The sequence below is a fragment of the Vulpes lagopus genome, chromosome 8, assembly GCF_018345385.1.
Source record: "Vulpes lagopus strain Blue_001 chromosome 8, ASM1834538v1, whole genome shotgun sequence".
NCBI classification, from domain to species: domain Eukaryota; kingdom Metazoa; phylum Chordata; class Mammalia; order Carnivora; family Canidae; genus Vulpes; species Vulpes lagopus.
The window spans coordinates 72,121,397-72,134,876 of record NC_054831.1 but is presented as its reverse complement, the minus strand read 5'-3'; the positions used below and the strand labels follow the sequence as shown (position 1 = coordinate 72,134,876).

General features: G+C 46.0%; 1 protein-coding gene across 4 annotated transcripts in view; it reads right to left on the bottom strand.

Annotated features, from left to right (window-relative positions):
- Positions 1–13,480, bottom strand: part of FRMD4A (FERM domain containing 4A) — a 319,692-nt gene that overhangs the window by 4,692 nt on the left and 301,520 nt on the right. For 2 of the 4 annotated variants that reach the window (XM_041767383.1, XM_041767386.1), the window contains exon 23: positions 12,220–12,291. The exons of the other annotated variants lie outside the window; for them this stretch is intronic. In XM_041767383.1, the coding sequence (XP_041623317.1) occupies positions 12,222–12,291 (70 nt within the window). In that variant the 3' untranslated portion in view covers positions 12,220–12,221. The remainder of the gene's footprint in view (positions 1–12,219; positions 12,292–13,480) is intronic. 4 annotated transcript variants of the gene reach the window in all.

The following is a 13,480-nucleotide window of genomic DNA, read 5'->3' as shown; positions in this document are numbered from 1 at the left end:
GAGTTTTAAAAAATACAAAGCCTTTTGAGGTGAATAGGGGAGGTTTGGGCATTGGAACCCTGTTAGTGTTCCGTAAAGATGGTGTTTGCAAGACCGGGTCACTTGTTTTGAGTTCCTCAAGGAACTGGGATTGCAACTGGATTGAGTAAAAGCCAGTAAGATCGTTAAGAAACAAAATTCAGCTGAGTAAATTTTAAACAGTTTGGTGGCAGTGGTGGGGACCCTTGGGGCTCCCAAGGAGACTTCAGACAGCTTCAGGAACACAGGCAGTGGTGCCTGAGGACCCCGTGCCGTCTCGTGGTCACCCCTTCTGAGTTAAGCTTCCTGGTGCAGTGTTAACAAGGCCTCAGTCCTTGCTCGTCTGCAGTCTGGGGCCAGGGCTGGGAGGGCCAGCTGCAGCCCCAGTCCCAGCCCTTGGCTGGACCCCAGCACCCATTCGTTGGGGCGTGCTGGCTGGTGCACACTTCAGGCCTTCTCTGGGCCAGTCCAAGTATCGTGTCTCAGGTCACTGTGGGTGAGGTGAGGGAGTGACAGATGTGTTGGTACTAGAATCTCTGGAGCCAACGCTGCACAACTGGGGGACAGAGGTCAAGCACTTAAAAAAGCCACTAGAGCCCCGGTCACCTAACCCGACCCCCGAGCTGGGGCAGGTGGCTGACGGAATGGGTCAGACGGACAGCAAGTCACCCGTCAACCTCAAGGACACTTCCACGCCACAAGGTGCACACGTGAACCACCCCAAGGTCCCCTGCCCGGCGGCACGGCCCCCAAGGACCTGCGTGTGCCACCTTCCTAGCACAGCCGCTTCTTTCCCCGTAGGAGCTGCGGCCCGGGAGTGGTAGGTCCCTGCCAAGACCGCAGGATCTCGGTAAACCAAGCTGGGATCACAGCAGCCGCCGGGAAGCAAAACCCGAGCATGCGAAGTGGAGGCTGGCGCGCACGCGGCCTCAGAAGAGGAACACACCTGCCCAGGGTCCCCTCAAGCCGGGCACTGGGGCCGTGGGCATTTTGTGCTGAATAGTTCTGGTCTCTCAGGCACACGGACCAGCGCTACTGAAGACAACCTAGAATTCCAGCAGTCATTACGAGGAATGTTCCAGTTAGACAAGTTCATTCAAGTGCACGTGGATGCAAGGGCTCCCAGACGAATAGGATGCCCATTGTAATCGGCATGCAGAAACCTCTAGAAGCCTCCGAAATTCTGAAACTCCTTCATGTAAAGACTCATCGTAAAAAAGGTAATGAAAAGTGAAAGAAGCCGTACGTAAAACAGAAGACCGTCCACCTGCTGCTCCCCTTTAACCTCCTTTACTCGGCCGTTAATCCTCCATCTGTGCGGTCTTTCTGCTTGCAAGAGACCCTACAACCACACAGAGTGTGTCCATCAGAGGAGGGTCCCCACATGGGGCCCCCGCGAGGCCGACAGTATGCTGAGGGAGTCTCTTCTGCTACCAGTTATTCCTGAAAAAAGGGGCACCTGTCGGACTCCGGCAGCACGTGGGTTATACCATGTACTTTAAACCCGACCCGCTCCGGAGCCCACGGGCGGCAATCCTGGAAAAACCGGGAGAAGCCAGCAAAGGGCAAGGATCCTTACCAGCGTCCCTCTCCCGAATCTCTGCAGCCCACCCGAGAGGAAGGTAACATCGCACATCCCTTCCTTTCCACCTCCAGATCCACGGGTTTGATCCTCTCTCTCCCGGGGACCGCCTCTGGCCTCGTCTACTGTGTCCTGAGAGCCTGGTGACCGTGACGCTGGGGGCCCCGGTGTATGGCGAGGTAGAAATGTGGCTTGAACTCCATGTGTGCCTGGGCTCCCACGGCTTATCGCCAGTCCTCAGCCTTTGCTGTTGGTCCTCCCTGGGAGTGGCTCTGGTCTTGGGAGAGTGGCATTCCTTATACCCCCTCTGAGGGCACCTCTGGAGTCTGTGACGATGTTCAACACTAGCGGGAATATTTACTATTGGAGCTCAAACCTGACAAGATAGCTGAAAGGATTAAGTAGCTCTATGATCAGAAGTTGGCCACCCTGGAAACACACAGTCATCTTCAGTGCCTGACAGCAACTCTTTGGGGGGCTCTCTCCCCCAAGCTGAAATGAAACCGTGGACCCAGAGGGAAAGAAAAACATTCTGAAGCCATTTGTGGAAGGATTTACCAGAATAAGCCAGAGACTAAGCTCTAGATCTAGAACATAGGATTCTTGATTTCCATCCTAGCTGAGGATCTCTCAGATACAAAGAAACTGAAGATAATGGAGTGGGCTGCAGGGTCAGCTGGTGCGGTCACTCCGGTTGGAACCCAACTGAAGAATTAACAGTGGGGGACCCTGTCTGAGAACAAATAAAGTCTCTACCAGAACAAACGTAGCTCTAGTACCAAGTCAGAGCCACCTGTCAATCTTACCACACCCCAAACCTTCCCTAACCATCTCAGAAGGCCTGCAGGTATTTTCAAAGATCTGGATTTAAGAAACAAAGCTCTTCTATGAGATGGATGATGGAAAATTTGTACTTGCAGGAATTTCCCTTAGAAGTCATCTTCAGGGAGGTAATTCTGCCAGAAGGGGAAAAAAAAAAATGGAGGGAAGGCTATTGGAACTTAGGTGCATGACTTTCTCCACAACTGTGTTAGCCACCTAAGCAGGTAACTTTAATTTTTTCCAGTTTCCAGAAATGCAACTTGGATCCAGCTGTTCTTTTGTAAACTAGTCAGTTTTGCACGTTCATACTGGTCTCATGACTAAAACTTAAAATGAAAGCTGTGAGATCTCTATGTCTAGGCATGCATGTTGTAAATGGTGACATTTTTCTATCTCTGGATGGTGCTGCCAAAGTTAATTTGTAAAAGTTTTAATTAATTGGCTTATTAAGTTGACTTATTAAACTGTCACAAATACAGAAGCCACATATTTGTCAAATTCATATGATCTAGGATAATCCTAAGTAAAAGCTAGTTCAAGTTTGTAGGTTTAAAGTAGGAATGCCTTTGTTATCAGCATTAAATGTAACATAGAGATACAGCTTTTAGTGATTTGAATTCATGTTATCTCTGTTACCAAACTTGTTAGCAAGGAAGGTACTTTAATGTCTTGAGAAGTTTCATGATTAGTGTAAACGTAATTAAGTGAACAAATACGTATCGGTCATGGTCTCTGTTTCTCACTGGGTAGCAGCTTTCCTTGTCAACAAACCACTGCCAGTTTTGTAGTGAAAAAATTATTTGAGAACACCATCAGGGTGACCCCCCCCCCCCCCAGTTTTGTGTGGTCACCTTCCTGGCCCAGTAATCCCAGAGCACGTACAGTCTTTCCTCTGCGGCGATATGCCTTATCATCTTCACTCCCCAGGACGAGAAGAAAGGACTAATGGTGTCATTAAAATTCCATTAGGAAACTTCTGGAATTTCTCTGGACCAAGATGCTATGACTGGTCCTTTTGCATCTAGCGTCCTAATCCTTTTGAAAAGTTTGCTCCCTACAGAATGGTAACTGGCAGATCCACGCATCTGCCTCCTTCCCTGTACTCTGACTCTCCGATTGTCCAATAAGACCTATTAAAATATTGCCACTTACTCTGTTGCCAGAAACATCTGACACAAGTTCAAGAAGCTTATGCTGAACAAGAATACACCTTGGGGGGATCCTTGGGTGGCTCAGCGGTTTAGCGCCTGCCTTCAGCCCAGGGTGTGATCCTGGAGTTCCAGGATCGAGTCCCACATTGGCTCCCTGCATGGAGCCTGCTTCTCCCTCTGCCTCTCTCTCACTCCCGCTCTGTCTCTCATGAATAAATAAATAAATAAGTAACAAAACAACACACCCTGACCTCCGAAGTCCCTTCATGAGCCACGTCCTGGAGAATACTCACACTGCAGGAGATATCAGGTAAAGGACTCCCTCTCCCCTAGGTTGAAAGGAGCTTGCTGCTTACCAATTCCTGCATCTGCCCCTGGATTCATCTGTCCCGATTACAGACTCACGGGACCTGAAGGGAGCTGCGAAATCACTGGTGCTCTCAAACTTAAGATCTCTGGTGCCAGCAGCCGATGCATTGGATCGAGCCTGCTCTCCCAAGATGTCGGACCAGGCCTGTATCACTGGTTCTCCTTTACCATGAAATGATGGGCAAAAATTCATCAGACTCCTCCACTTCTGTGTTTTTCTTCCTCTTGTTTGCTCTTTCCTGAGGCTCCTTGACTTGGAAAGCCTGTACCCTCCTCTTTACCTCCCAGGCAATTGCCAAGGGAGATAACCTCTCAGACTGCTGGATTTGCCTTTGAAAACTGATCTGTCCATGATGATGGAGGCCCCCCATCCCCCGCCCCACGACAGTTTATATAAACTTCTTTAAAGTCAAGCTTCCCAGCACCTTGTTTTTTTATCTTTCTCTGATGATACCTGTATCTGGCATTAGATACAGATACCTCTGCTCACCACAGTACATTGGCACCACCATGTTCTTATGATTATCTAAATCAGATCTACCCCTGATCACAAAGAATTTTTACCAGAAGCAGCACCTGCTTTTGCAAGGAATTTAGAGCCACTCTTTATTTCAAGGTTAGGAGATTGGCTTCCTGAATGTGCCTAAAACCTAACTGACTCTGGGCTTGAACAAGCAAATGTGATAATCTATACAAACGAGTCACTGTATTAACAGTGCTGAAGGGACTGTTAGGAATGCCTGGGTGGCTAAATCAGTTAAGCATGTCCTTTGGCTCAGGTCATGATGTCCAGGTCCTGGGATGAGCCCCACGAGCAGGGATGAGCCTCCCTGCTCCCTGCTGAGCAGGGAGCCCACTTCTCCTTCTCCCTCTGCCCCTCCTCCCTGCTCATGCACTCTCTCTCTCTCAAATGAATACAATCTTTAAAACCAACAAAACAATGCTGTTTTAGCAGGAGTGGTCTGTGCCCCGACAGGATTCCTCTTTGTCCGGGGTGGTCATCATTCTCTTGGACCTACGAGTGCCCAGACTGGCATATACGCAGGCAATATCTCTTCGGTTCTCTCACTGTACCCCTAACTGTCCACAGCCAAACTGAGCCACCTCATTGCTCAACTCTCCTGAATTTACACTGTCAAGTTAGAGGAAACCGGGAACATTCACGATCCCTATTTCCCTGGTTAGGAGTGGGTGCAAATGAGGACAGGACCCCAAACTTCGCTTTAATCCATCGAGCCACTGCCAACTCTAATGCTCAGGCCAAAGCCGCCCAGCATAACTCCCTAGATTCTCTACCTAAAATTGTCTTTGATCGTCAGCCAGCTCTTCAGCCTTAGCTGAACAGGATGTATGCGTCATAATCAATCAACACTCAGACTTGGATTAACACTTCTGGGGACGTCGAGGTTCCCATTGGTTACAACAGTTGGACACTGGAAGTCCAATCTGACTCATCTTGACATTTTGATTCATTCAGCTGATTCCCAATAAGATTAGGCTTATGGCTTAAATCTATGCTACAATTGGGTCTTTCTATCCTGTCATTTTGTGTTGTGATTTTTTTAACTTACTAAGTTATCCTGGTTTTGTAAAAATAACAAACTTGAGAGCATTTCAAAGCCTTGGGGAAGCAAATGTCTTACATGTATACCCTTGACAAAGTCTCCTTGCCTTGACCTGCTGCTTTGACCTAGTGTAAGAAGTTGCTCAAGTGTGGCCTTTTGCTTGCTGCTCTTCCTGAAGCAGCTCTCACCCTGAAAAAGGGGTCCATTCACGGCATGGTGAAGAAAAAGAAACAACGTGAAGAACCTTCATCAAAAGGCGAAGTCCATGCAAAAAACACTTGGCAATGTGTACTGGGTGACTGCTGGATCAAAAAGGGGAAATGTAGAACCAAACTAAGATGGAATTATGTCAAGGACATAATGTCACTTATGTCAAGGACAAAACGGAGACCATCAATGCAGGTTCTTATAGGAAACATAAGCTATCCTTACACAAATGACGCTCTTCCCATAAATCAGCAAAGGAAATGATGGGCAAAAATTCCACGCCCTTCTGAACTTCCCTGACCCCTGCCAATACGCATAGTCTGGTTTTTGACGTTGCTGCTTGTTCAAATGGGGCCAATGAAATCCACTTTCCAGTTCCCTCCTCTGGGGCACAAGACACCCGAGGATGGTCTTCCTCGGCTCCAAGGGACTTGGACTCAAGGGAAAAAAAAAGGGGAAAATAATGCCTAAACAACATGGTTGATCAGCAATGCTTTCTGCAAAAGATCCTGAGCAAGAGTGGGGAATGTGAAAGGATTTCAATCTAAAATGAAACCAGAGGATAGGAAATTAAAGAATCTCATGCATGTGCCCTCAGAACTCAGAGACTGATTTTCCATAAATGCCCGACTTACAGAAGACTGAGACTTACTGCCTAACCAGCGAACATATGCTTAGGATCTCCTCCTGTCCTCCAGCCCATGAATGTGTTTACACTCTGGCTAGACTTCTCCCTCTTTGCACTCTTTGCAAATCCAGGTGGCCCCAAGCCCTCAGCGCCCACCTGTAGCTTGCTACAGCCTGCATTTCCCAAACTGAATTTTTCCGCCATCCCCAAATAAACTCAATTTCCGGTAATTTGAGCTTGCCTCAGTGGGCCTCCTTATTGAGGTTGTTAGACATTATTGGGAACATTCCAGTTAGACAAGTTCATTCATTTAAGTGAACCTGAAAGCAAGGTTTGCCAAATGAAACTGGATGAATTACTTTTTTTCACTGGCATGTGGAAGGCTCCAGAAGGCTTCATGATTCCAAAATAGCTTCATTAAAAGAGTCACTCCAAGAGGATAATGAAAAATGAAAGAAGAGGAAGCTAAAACCAAAGACGATAAGACTGACATGGTCTTACTACTTCCCTTTAACCTCTTTTACTTCTGAGTACTCATGATCTAACTAATCCTCTAAAGTGCCTTTCCCTCTGGAGAGACCACATGGTCGTAAGCAAAAGTCTGCCCTGTTACTGGCCCCAAAGGTGGGCCTGCACAGGAGCCCTACTCATAGTTGACGGGACTCTGAGGGGTTTTCTGGTCACCTGCTACCGGTTACTCCATGAAACGGCCAACAGAAAACTATAACTGAAATTCATGGAAAGCCTTGTCCAATTCTGGAAGATACCAGGGCTATACGCTCTACTTCAAGCCCCACTTGCTTAGGAGCCTACCGGAGAGGGCCCAGGAAAAGTGGCAGAAGCTGGCAAAGGAGAGTTGGCTTCCCTGATTTCTTAGGAATTGAGTCTTTTATAAGAACAGAAGTGCAGCGATTCGAGTGGAAGCAATTCAGAGCCGGCCTAGCATTTTTACCAAGCCCCAAACTCTCCCATCTATCTCAATAGGCTTAGAGTTACCGTGAAATTCTGGCCTCAGGACAATAAAACTCCATCTTGGAGGAACTTGTGCTTCCTCTGTGCTGTCGCGATGTAAGTGTTCTGTATGGTCTTCTCTAGGAACCCAGGTTATTCTTATCAAAAGGGAAAAGGAGCCCGGGGAGTGGGGCTGGAAAGGTTATTTTGAAACTAAGCAAATGAAAAATCTTGTCTTCACAAACATGTGAAAAGTTTAAGCCATGTCACCCTGTCATCTTAACCTTTTGCCAAAAGTACAATTTGGATCCAACCGTTCTTTTTTAAACTGGTGGGTTTTGCATTATTTCCCGGTCTCATAGCTAAAAAATTTAAAACAAAAGCTGTAAGATCTTTGTTTCTATGATTTTGTACGTCTGTGCATGCAAGTTACACAGGTGTGAGCTTCTCTCCTCTGGAGGTATTACCAAAATTAATTTTTCAAGAGCTCCATTTAATTGGCTTAAAGACAAACAAGGGCTATACAAATTATGTGTACTCTCAGAATAATAAAAACCCAAATTTCTCTGAGGTTCATGGGATCTAATGTATTCTTAATAAAAGCTAGTTTAAGTTGGTTAGTTTAAATAAAATAGGCATGTCTTTGGAGTTAACAGCATGATATAGAATACTTCTTTCCTTCCTAGGTTAACTAAAAGTCATATATAAGCTCATGTTCTGTTACAGAATTTGTCACCACCAAGATAATCTGATAGCTAATGCTCACGAGACTGAGTAATCTAAAAATTGTTAACAAGATAATTAAATAGATAAAAGTGATAAAGGTTTATAAATGAACTTTTCAATAATTGTTATGCTTATGTTAGGTCTACGTAGAAAATAGTTTCCAAAATCTTTTTGGTAAGTTGAAACCTTAAAGATACAGTTAAAGGATGGACTTTCCAATCGTATCTAGACAATTTCCAAATAAAATAATGAATTTTTAATTACTGAACACAGATTCATCCACTTCTCACTTCCTTTTACAGAGGGCCTAAAGATATTTGGGTCTCTTAGTAAATAAGTTCTGTGCCATGAGGAAGAATATACTTCTAGAAATCATGAAGTGTCTACATAAGTTTGACAGTCCACAGAAAGTTGGTGTAAAAAGTTCACAGTTGCTTTTTAGTTTTTACTAGGAATGAGGAATTCTCGTCCCTATGTGTAACTAAAATTAGAAATAATAAAAGGAAACAACTGTGGATGAAGAGTAGGCAAGGGAAATAAAATGACTGGTTCTTCCAGAATGAGGGAAAATAAATAAATAAGGAACAAAATCTGAATGGATCTAAAAAAATTTAAGTGGTTTGTGGGAAAGGGATCTTGGGAAGGGAATGTGATGTGTGGTCAGGCTGGCTAAGATGGGAATGGACTTATTTAAGTTTTTAAATGAGTTTTAATATCAAAAGTACACGGATGCAAAAACAGAATTTGGTTTTCTGTTAAAAGAACAAAGTTTTCTTGGACTTTTGGTCTGCTTTTGATAAGCAATTATGAAGGATTCTCCACCTTTTAAGTCATCTGCCTGGACAGCAAAGATTTTGTGTCTTAGCAAAATAATTTACCATGCTTCCTGTGGTCTTTATCAAGAAAACTTGGTCTTCTCAATATTAATAGACCCAACTATTTGTTCACGACTACTATTCGCCTTTGTCACTCTGGTTAGGTAGATAATTCTTTCATAAGGATCCGTGATCCTGTCTTCAAACCTGTTGATGTTTTGACAACTTCCCATAACCAACAATGGTGTCTTTCTGACCTGAAAGTAACTTTGAGATTTCCCTAGACTGTCCCTGGAAAATCTCCAAGGATTTGTCTTTCACCTTATAAAAGATGTTACACTAATTAGGTTTACTTGCTATGTTAAATTACATGGGAAGCTTTGTCAAGTAAGTGATAAAAACGTTCTTAGAGTATTTGTATAGATGTTATTAATATAAATGGTCTTGAAACTGTATGAAGTTTCTAGAAATCTGGTATGTCCTGGTATAATGTTATTCCTAATTCTAGTTATTATCTTTAAATATTGCGTATCATAGAAGTAACCAAATCTCCTTATCAATTCCATTATAATGAATGAACTCAGACCTGAACACTTTTGTGTTTAGTCATTTACAGCCACTTGTTTGTTTTACTCTGATGATTTTGCAAAACAGACTCATGGAAAACAACCCTACCAAGAACACTCGACCCCTGACACTACTGCCAAATCATAAGGGGTTGAGCCCTGGGTGTACATTTTATGACCGAGGACAGCTCCATCTGACTTCTGGTTCAGTGCAAAAGCAGGAGACCTCAAAATCAGATTGCCTAGGAAGAGACACAGGGGACATCCAGGTTGACAGCTTTTTCCCAAGGTGTGGGGTTTCCATTCCTCCTTCCCTCTCTGACCATCCTTCCCTAAGTCTTACTCCGTGAAGGTCTTTGATTCTTTTGTCCACCTCTTTCCTGGCCCGAGAAGACAATGCTCCTGTAGCTCTGCCTGTCTCAGGCTTCTGCCTGACTGCCAATGCTTCAGCTTCTCTGGGCCAAACCCGGCCCCTCTCTCTCAGGTCACAGTCCCTGGTGAACAACCCCAGGCCCAGGCAACTTTGCATCCAAGGTCTGGCCAAAGAAAGGGACTCAAGGCAAGGGTAACCATATAAAACCTCCTGTGGGATCTACAGACCGAGTTTTACTGGCCTCCAAGGCTGCCCTCCTCTGAGCCCTAAGCCCATTCAGCTGGGAATGAGAAGGAAGCATTCATAATTCAAAGTTCACTTCCCTTGCCAGATCCTACGCGCCCCCCAGATAGAAGTGCAAGCAAGGTTGCACTTGGGGACCTCTCCTTTACCCTCACAGCTGGTGCAGAATCGACTGCTAGAGCAAGAGCTGCGCCTCACAAGTTCCTAGGCTCCCTGCCAAAGTCGTTCTGATGATCGGAGAGCCCTCGGTTATCTTTGAGCAGAGGCTGTGCCGCGGCCAACAGCACTTGCTGCTCTTGGACAGATGCTTCTGGGGAAGCCAAGACTCCCCTACACACGATCGGTATGCAAGCCAGCTGGCTAAGAAAGGGACTCCTTCAGTGGGGTCTTGGACATATGTCTGGGTCCTGGGGACCATGGCTCTGAAGTACCCTCTAGACAGTGGGTGTTATTCTGCTCTAATAATGACTCAGTGATGCACGTTTTCCTTTCAAAAGCTTTAAACCACCCAGCAAAGATCTCTCTCTCTAAGAACAGAATTTGAGAAAAGGAACAAAGAGAAAGACCAACATGAAGAATGAATCCTGTGAATACCAGGCAGAGATTCAGCAAAAAAAACAAAAACAAAACCATAGGAACTGTTAAAAACCAGAAAATAGGCCTGAAATGGAGTCACTCATGCTAAAACCCATTTCACCAAACTGAGATCTGACTTAATGAGTATCAGATCTTCCAGAAATGGAGTCAAACCCGTCAGTCACCTGGTCAGCCCGAGTTAGGTCATGGGCCTGATAGACCCCTGTCATGCCCTAAAGAAAAGTGACTTTGTCCCTTGTTCCTGCTCCCTTCTGCCTGTAAAAGTCTCATTAGCTCCTCTGAGCTCCCTTTGACCTGCCGGATTAGATGCTGCCCAATTCATGAATTGGTGAATAAAGCCAATAGTGTCTTTCAGATTTATTTCCTCAGTTGAATTTTGTTTTTTGAACACCATCTTCCTCTGGAAGGCTAAGCCCCTGTTTTCCTAATCCTTCATCAGCCAACTCGGGGGACTTTCAACAAAAACTGTTCCAGGTCTCTCACCTAATTTGTTCTGGATCTTGGCATACCCTACTTTTTAAGGGAGAAATCTGGCTCTTTCTCTATAGCAAAATGAAGCTTTTTGCTGTTTACCGAACACCTCTGCCTGTTGCTGCATCTTTTTGCCCCTGGAATGGCCTCTCCACACCCATACCTGCCTCCTCAACCCCACGCCAGGCCGTGGAAGCCAGGTTCTAGAGGTGTCTCCCTGAAGCCAGAGTCCTCCTACTCCCCTTGGGATGCTGTAAAGTTTCAGAGTAGTTAATACAGAAGTCCTGCACTTCTTTACTCTCCTTGTATGGCTCCTGTTCAATTTTTCAAGTTGCGGATTTGAACTTGAACTGTGGTCTCAAGCATGGTTCGGGGAACATAGTCAGGGTTCCATTTTTTGGCTGAGTAAGCTTACAACTTGTTTCCACTTCTGAATGGTGTCCTTATCTTTTTAGCTGACTCTTGAAATGCTATTTAAATTTCACCTGCCAGTTAGATCCTGGTCCCCAGGAGCCACAACCAGACCAGGTGTTAAGCCCACTGTAGCAGTCCTTCGCAAATTTGAAGGTGCATTTGATTCACCCAGGGATCTCATTAAAATGCAGATTCAAATTCAGGAGGCCCAGGAGTCTGGCCTTCCAACCAGCTCCCAGGCGATGATGATTGCAAAGCTCCTGCATGGACCACACTTTGAAAAGCAGGGCATTTGGCAGAGTATACGTCTGTCCCTGCTGGATAAAATCATGGGTGATCTTCAGGGGACTAGGTCAACTAGGTGTGCTTTAGGTGCTTTGAAATGTAAACTGCAGGATGCTCTTCTTTCCATGGACTAAACCATGGTCACTAAGCCAGTGTGTACGCAGAATCTGGAAAAGGCTAAAACATACTCTGAGGTCCTTTCTGGGGAGCAGCATTGGGAATATCTACCATCTGATGTAAACACATACATATAAACAGAGCTCCACACGTGTCTAGAAATAAGACATAAAAGTAACAGCTCCCACACCATTCAGAATTTTCCTTCTGGAAATTACGAAATGGGCAGGGGGCACACATGCAGCACGTCTGAGATCACACAAACTCATGAGCAGTGAAGGGGGGAGGGCTAGGAGAACCAAACATTCCCTTACGGTACCTCTATTCATCAGTGCTTTGGTGAGTTGGAGACTCAGACCCATCCATAATGGGTGAGTTTTCTGTTGCTTCTCTGAACAAAGGAAAGCAGAAGAAGGAAGAGAAGAGAGGTCATGTTAAAGAGAGGAACTGACACAGACATGATTAGTAGCTTATTAATAATGCTGGAGAGATCAGCTGACTCTACACCCAGGTGTTAGTGACAGAGCGTATCAGCATGCAGAACTTTCACCCCCACGAGTGACTAAAAGGCCTCCTCAGTTCTGTGAGGCAGGCAGGCTTTGGCACTTTTTACCCATTTCTCATTTCCCATTTCCTAAACGCAGAGAAGAGTTACCGGTTGTTAATGATCATTCACCTCCACCTGATAAAGGTTCGCTTCGAGGACCAAAATTGTCTCCAGTTTGTTCACAATCTGTCCTGAGTCCTGACTAGCTCTGGGGTCAAATGCAGGCTTCGAGGTCAGCTCAAGGGTGTGGGCGTTTGAGGCGTGTTCACCAGTTTCAGGCCCGCTGTCGGGTGGTCGGATCAGGGGAGACCGGGCATGGTCCAGAAAATGTGGACGATCCAGACAGCCTGCCACCTGAAGGTCTTTCTTTGGGTGGATGGTTTGTCCCCTGGGGGGTGTCATCTATACAGCCGACCAGGCCTTTTCTGAGTTTTTCTCAGTGAAACTCTGGGGCCCAAGGCCTGAAGTAGCTGCTGGACCACACAATATGGAGCTGGTGTGTGGCTGCTACGTAAGGAATGGTTAGGATGGTCTAGAATAAGGACAGGGGTGGGTAGCTGCTGCCCAAAGGCAGAGCAAGGAGTGGGAGTGGACAGGAGATCCCTGCACTTGGAACTGTGGGTTCTCCTGATTGAAAGGGAGTAGGAGGCAGCTGGGGGTATTGCTCCGGCCAATCAGACTGGGGCAGGCTTCAGAATCCTCGGAGACCTTGTTCAAACCCACCTGCCCAGCCCCACCCCCGCGTTTCTCGTGCAGTAGGTCATGGCTGAGCCCCAGAGACTACATTTCTAACAAGATGCTCCTGCTGGGAGCAGGGCACAGATGCTCCTGCTGCTGGTCTGGGGACAGCACTCAAAGGATCACCTGCCTGGTGGAAAAAGACAAGACTCTGGACGATCAGAGAATGCAGCTTCTTCCAGCTGGATTTTCTGAGCCTCCTCTACAAAACCAAAGGGTCTGTGTATTGCCCCTGCGAGGTTGCAGTGAGGAGTACGTGAACTCATCCATGTTAGAAAAAGCTCCCAGCCTCTGG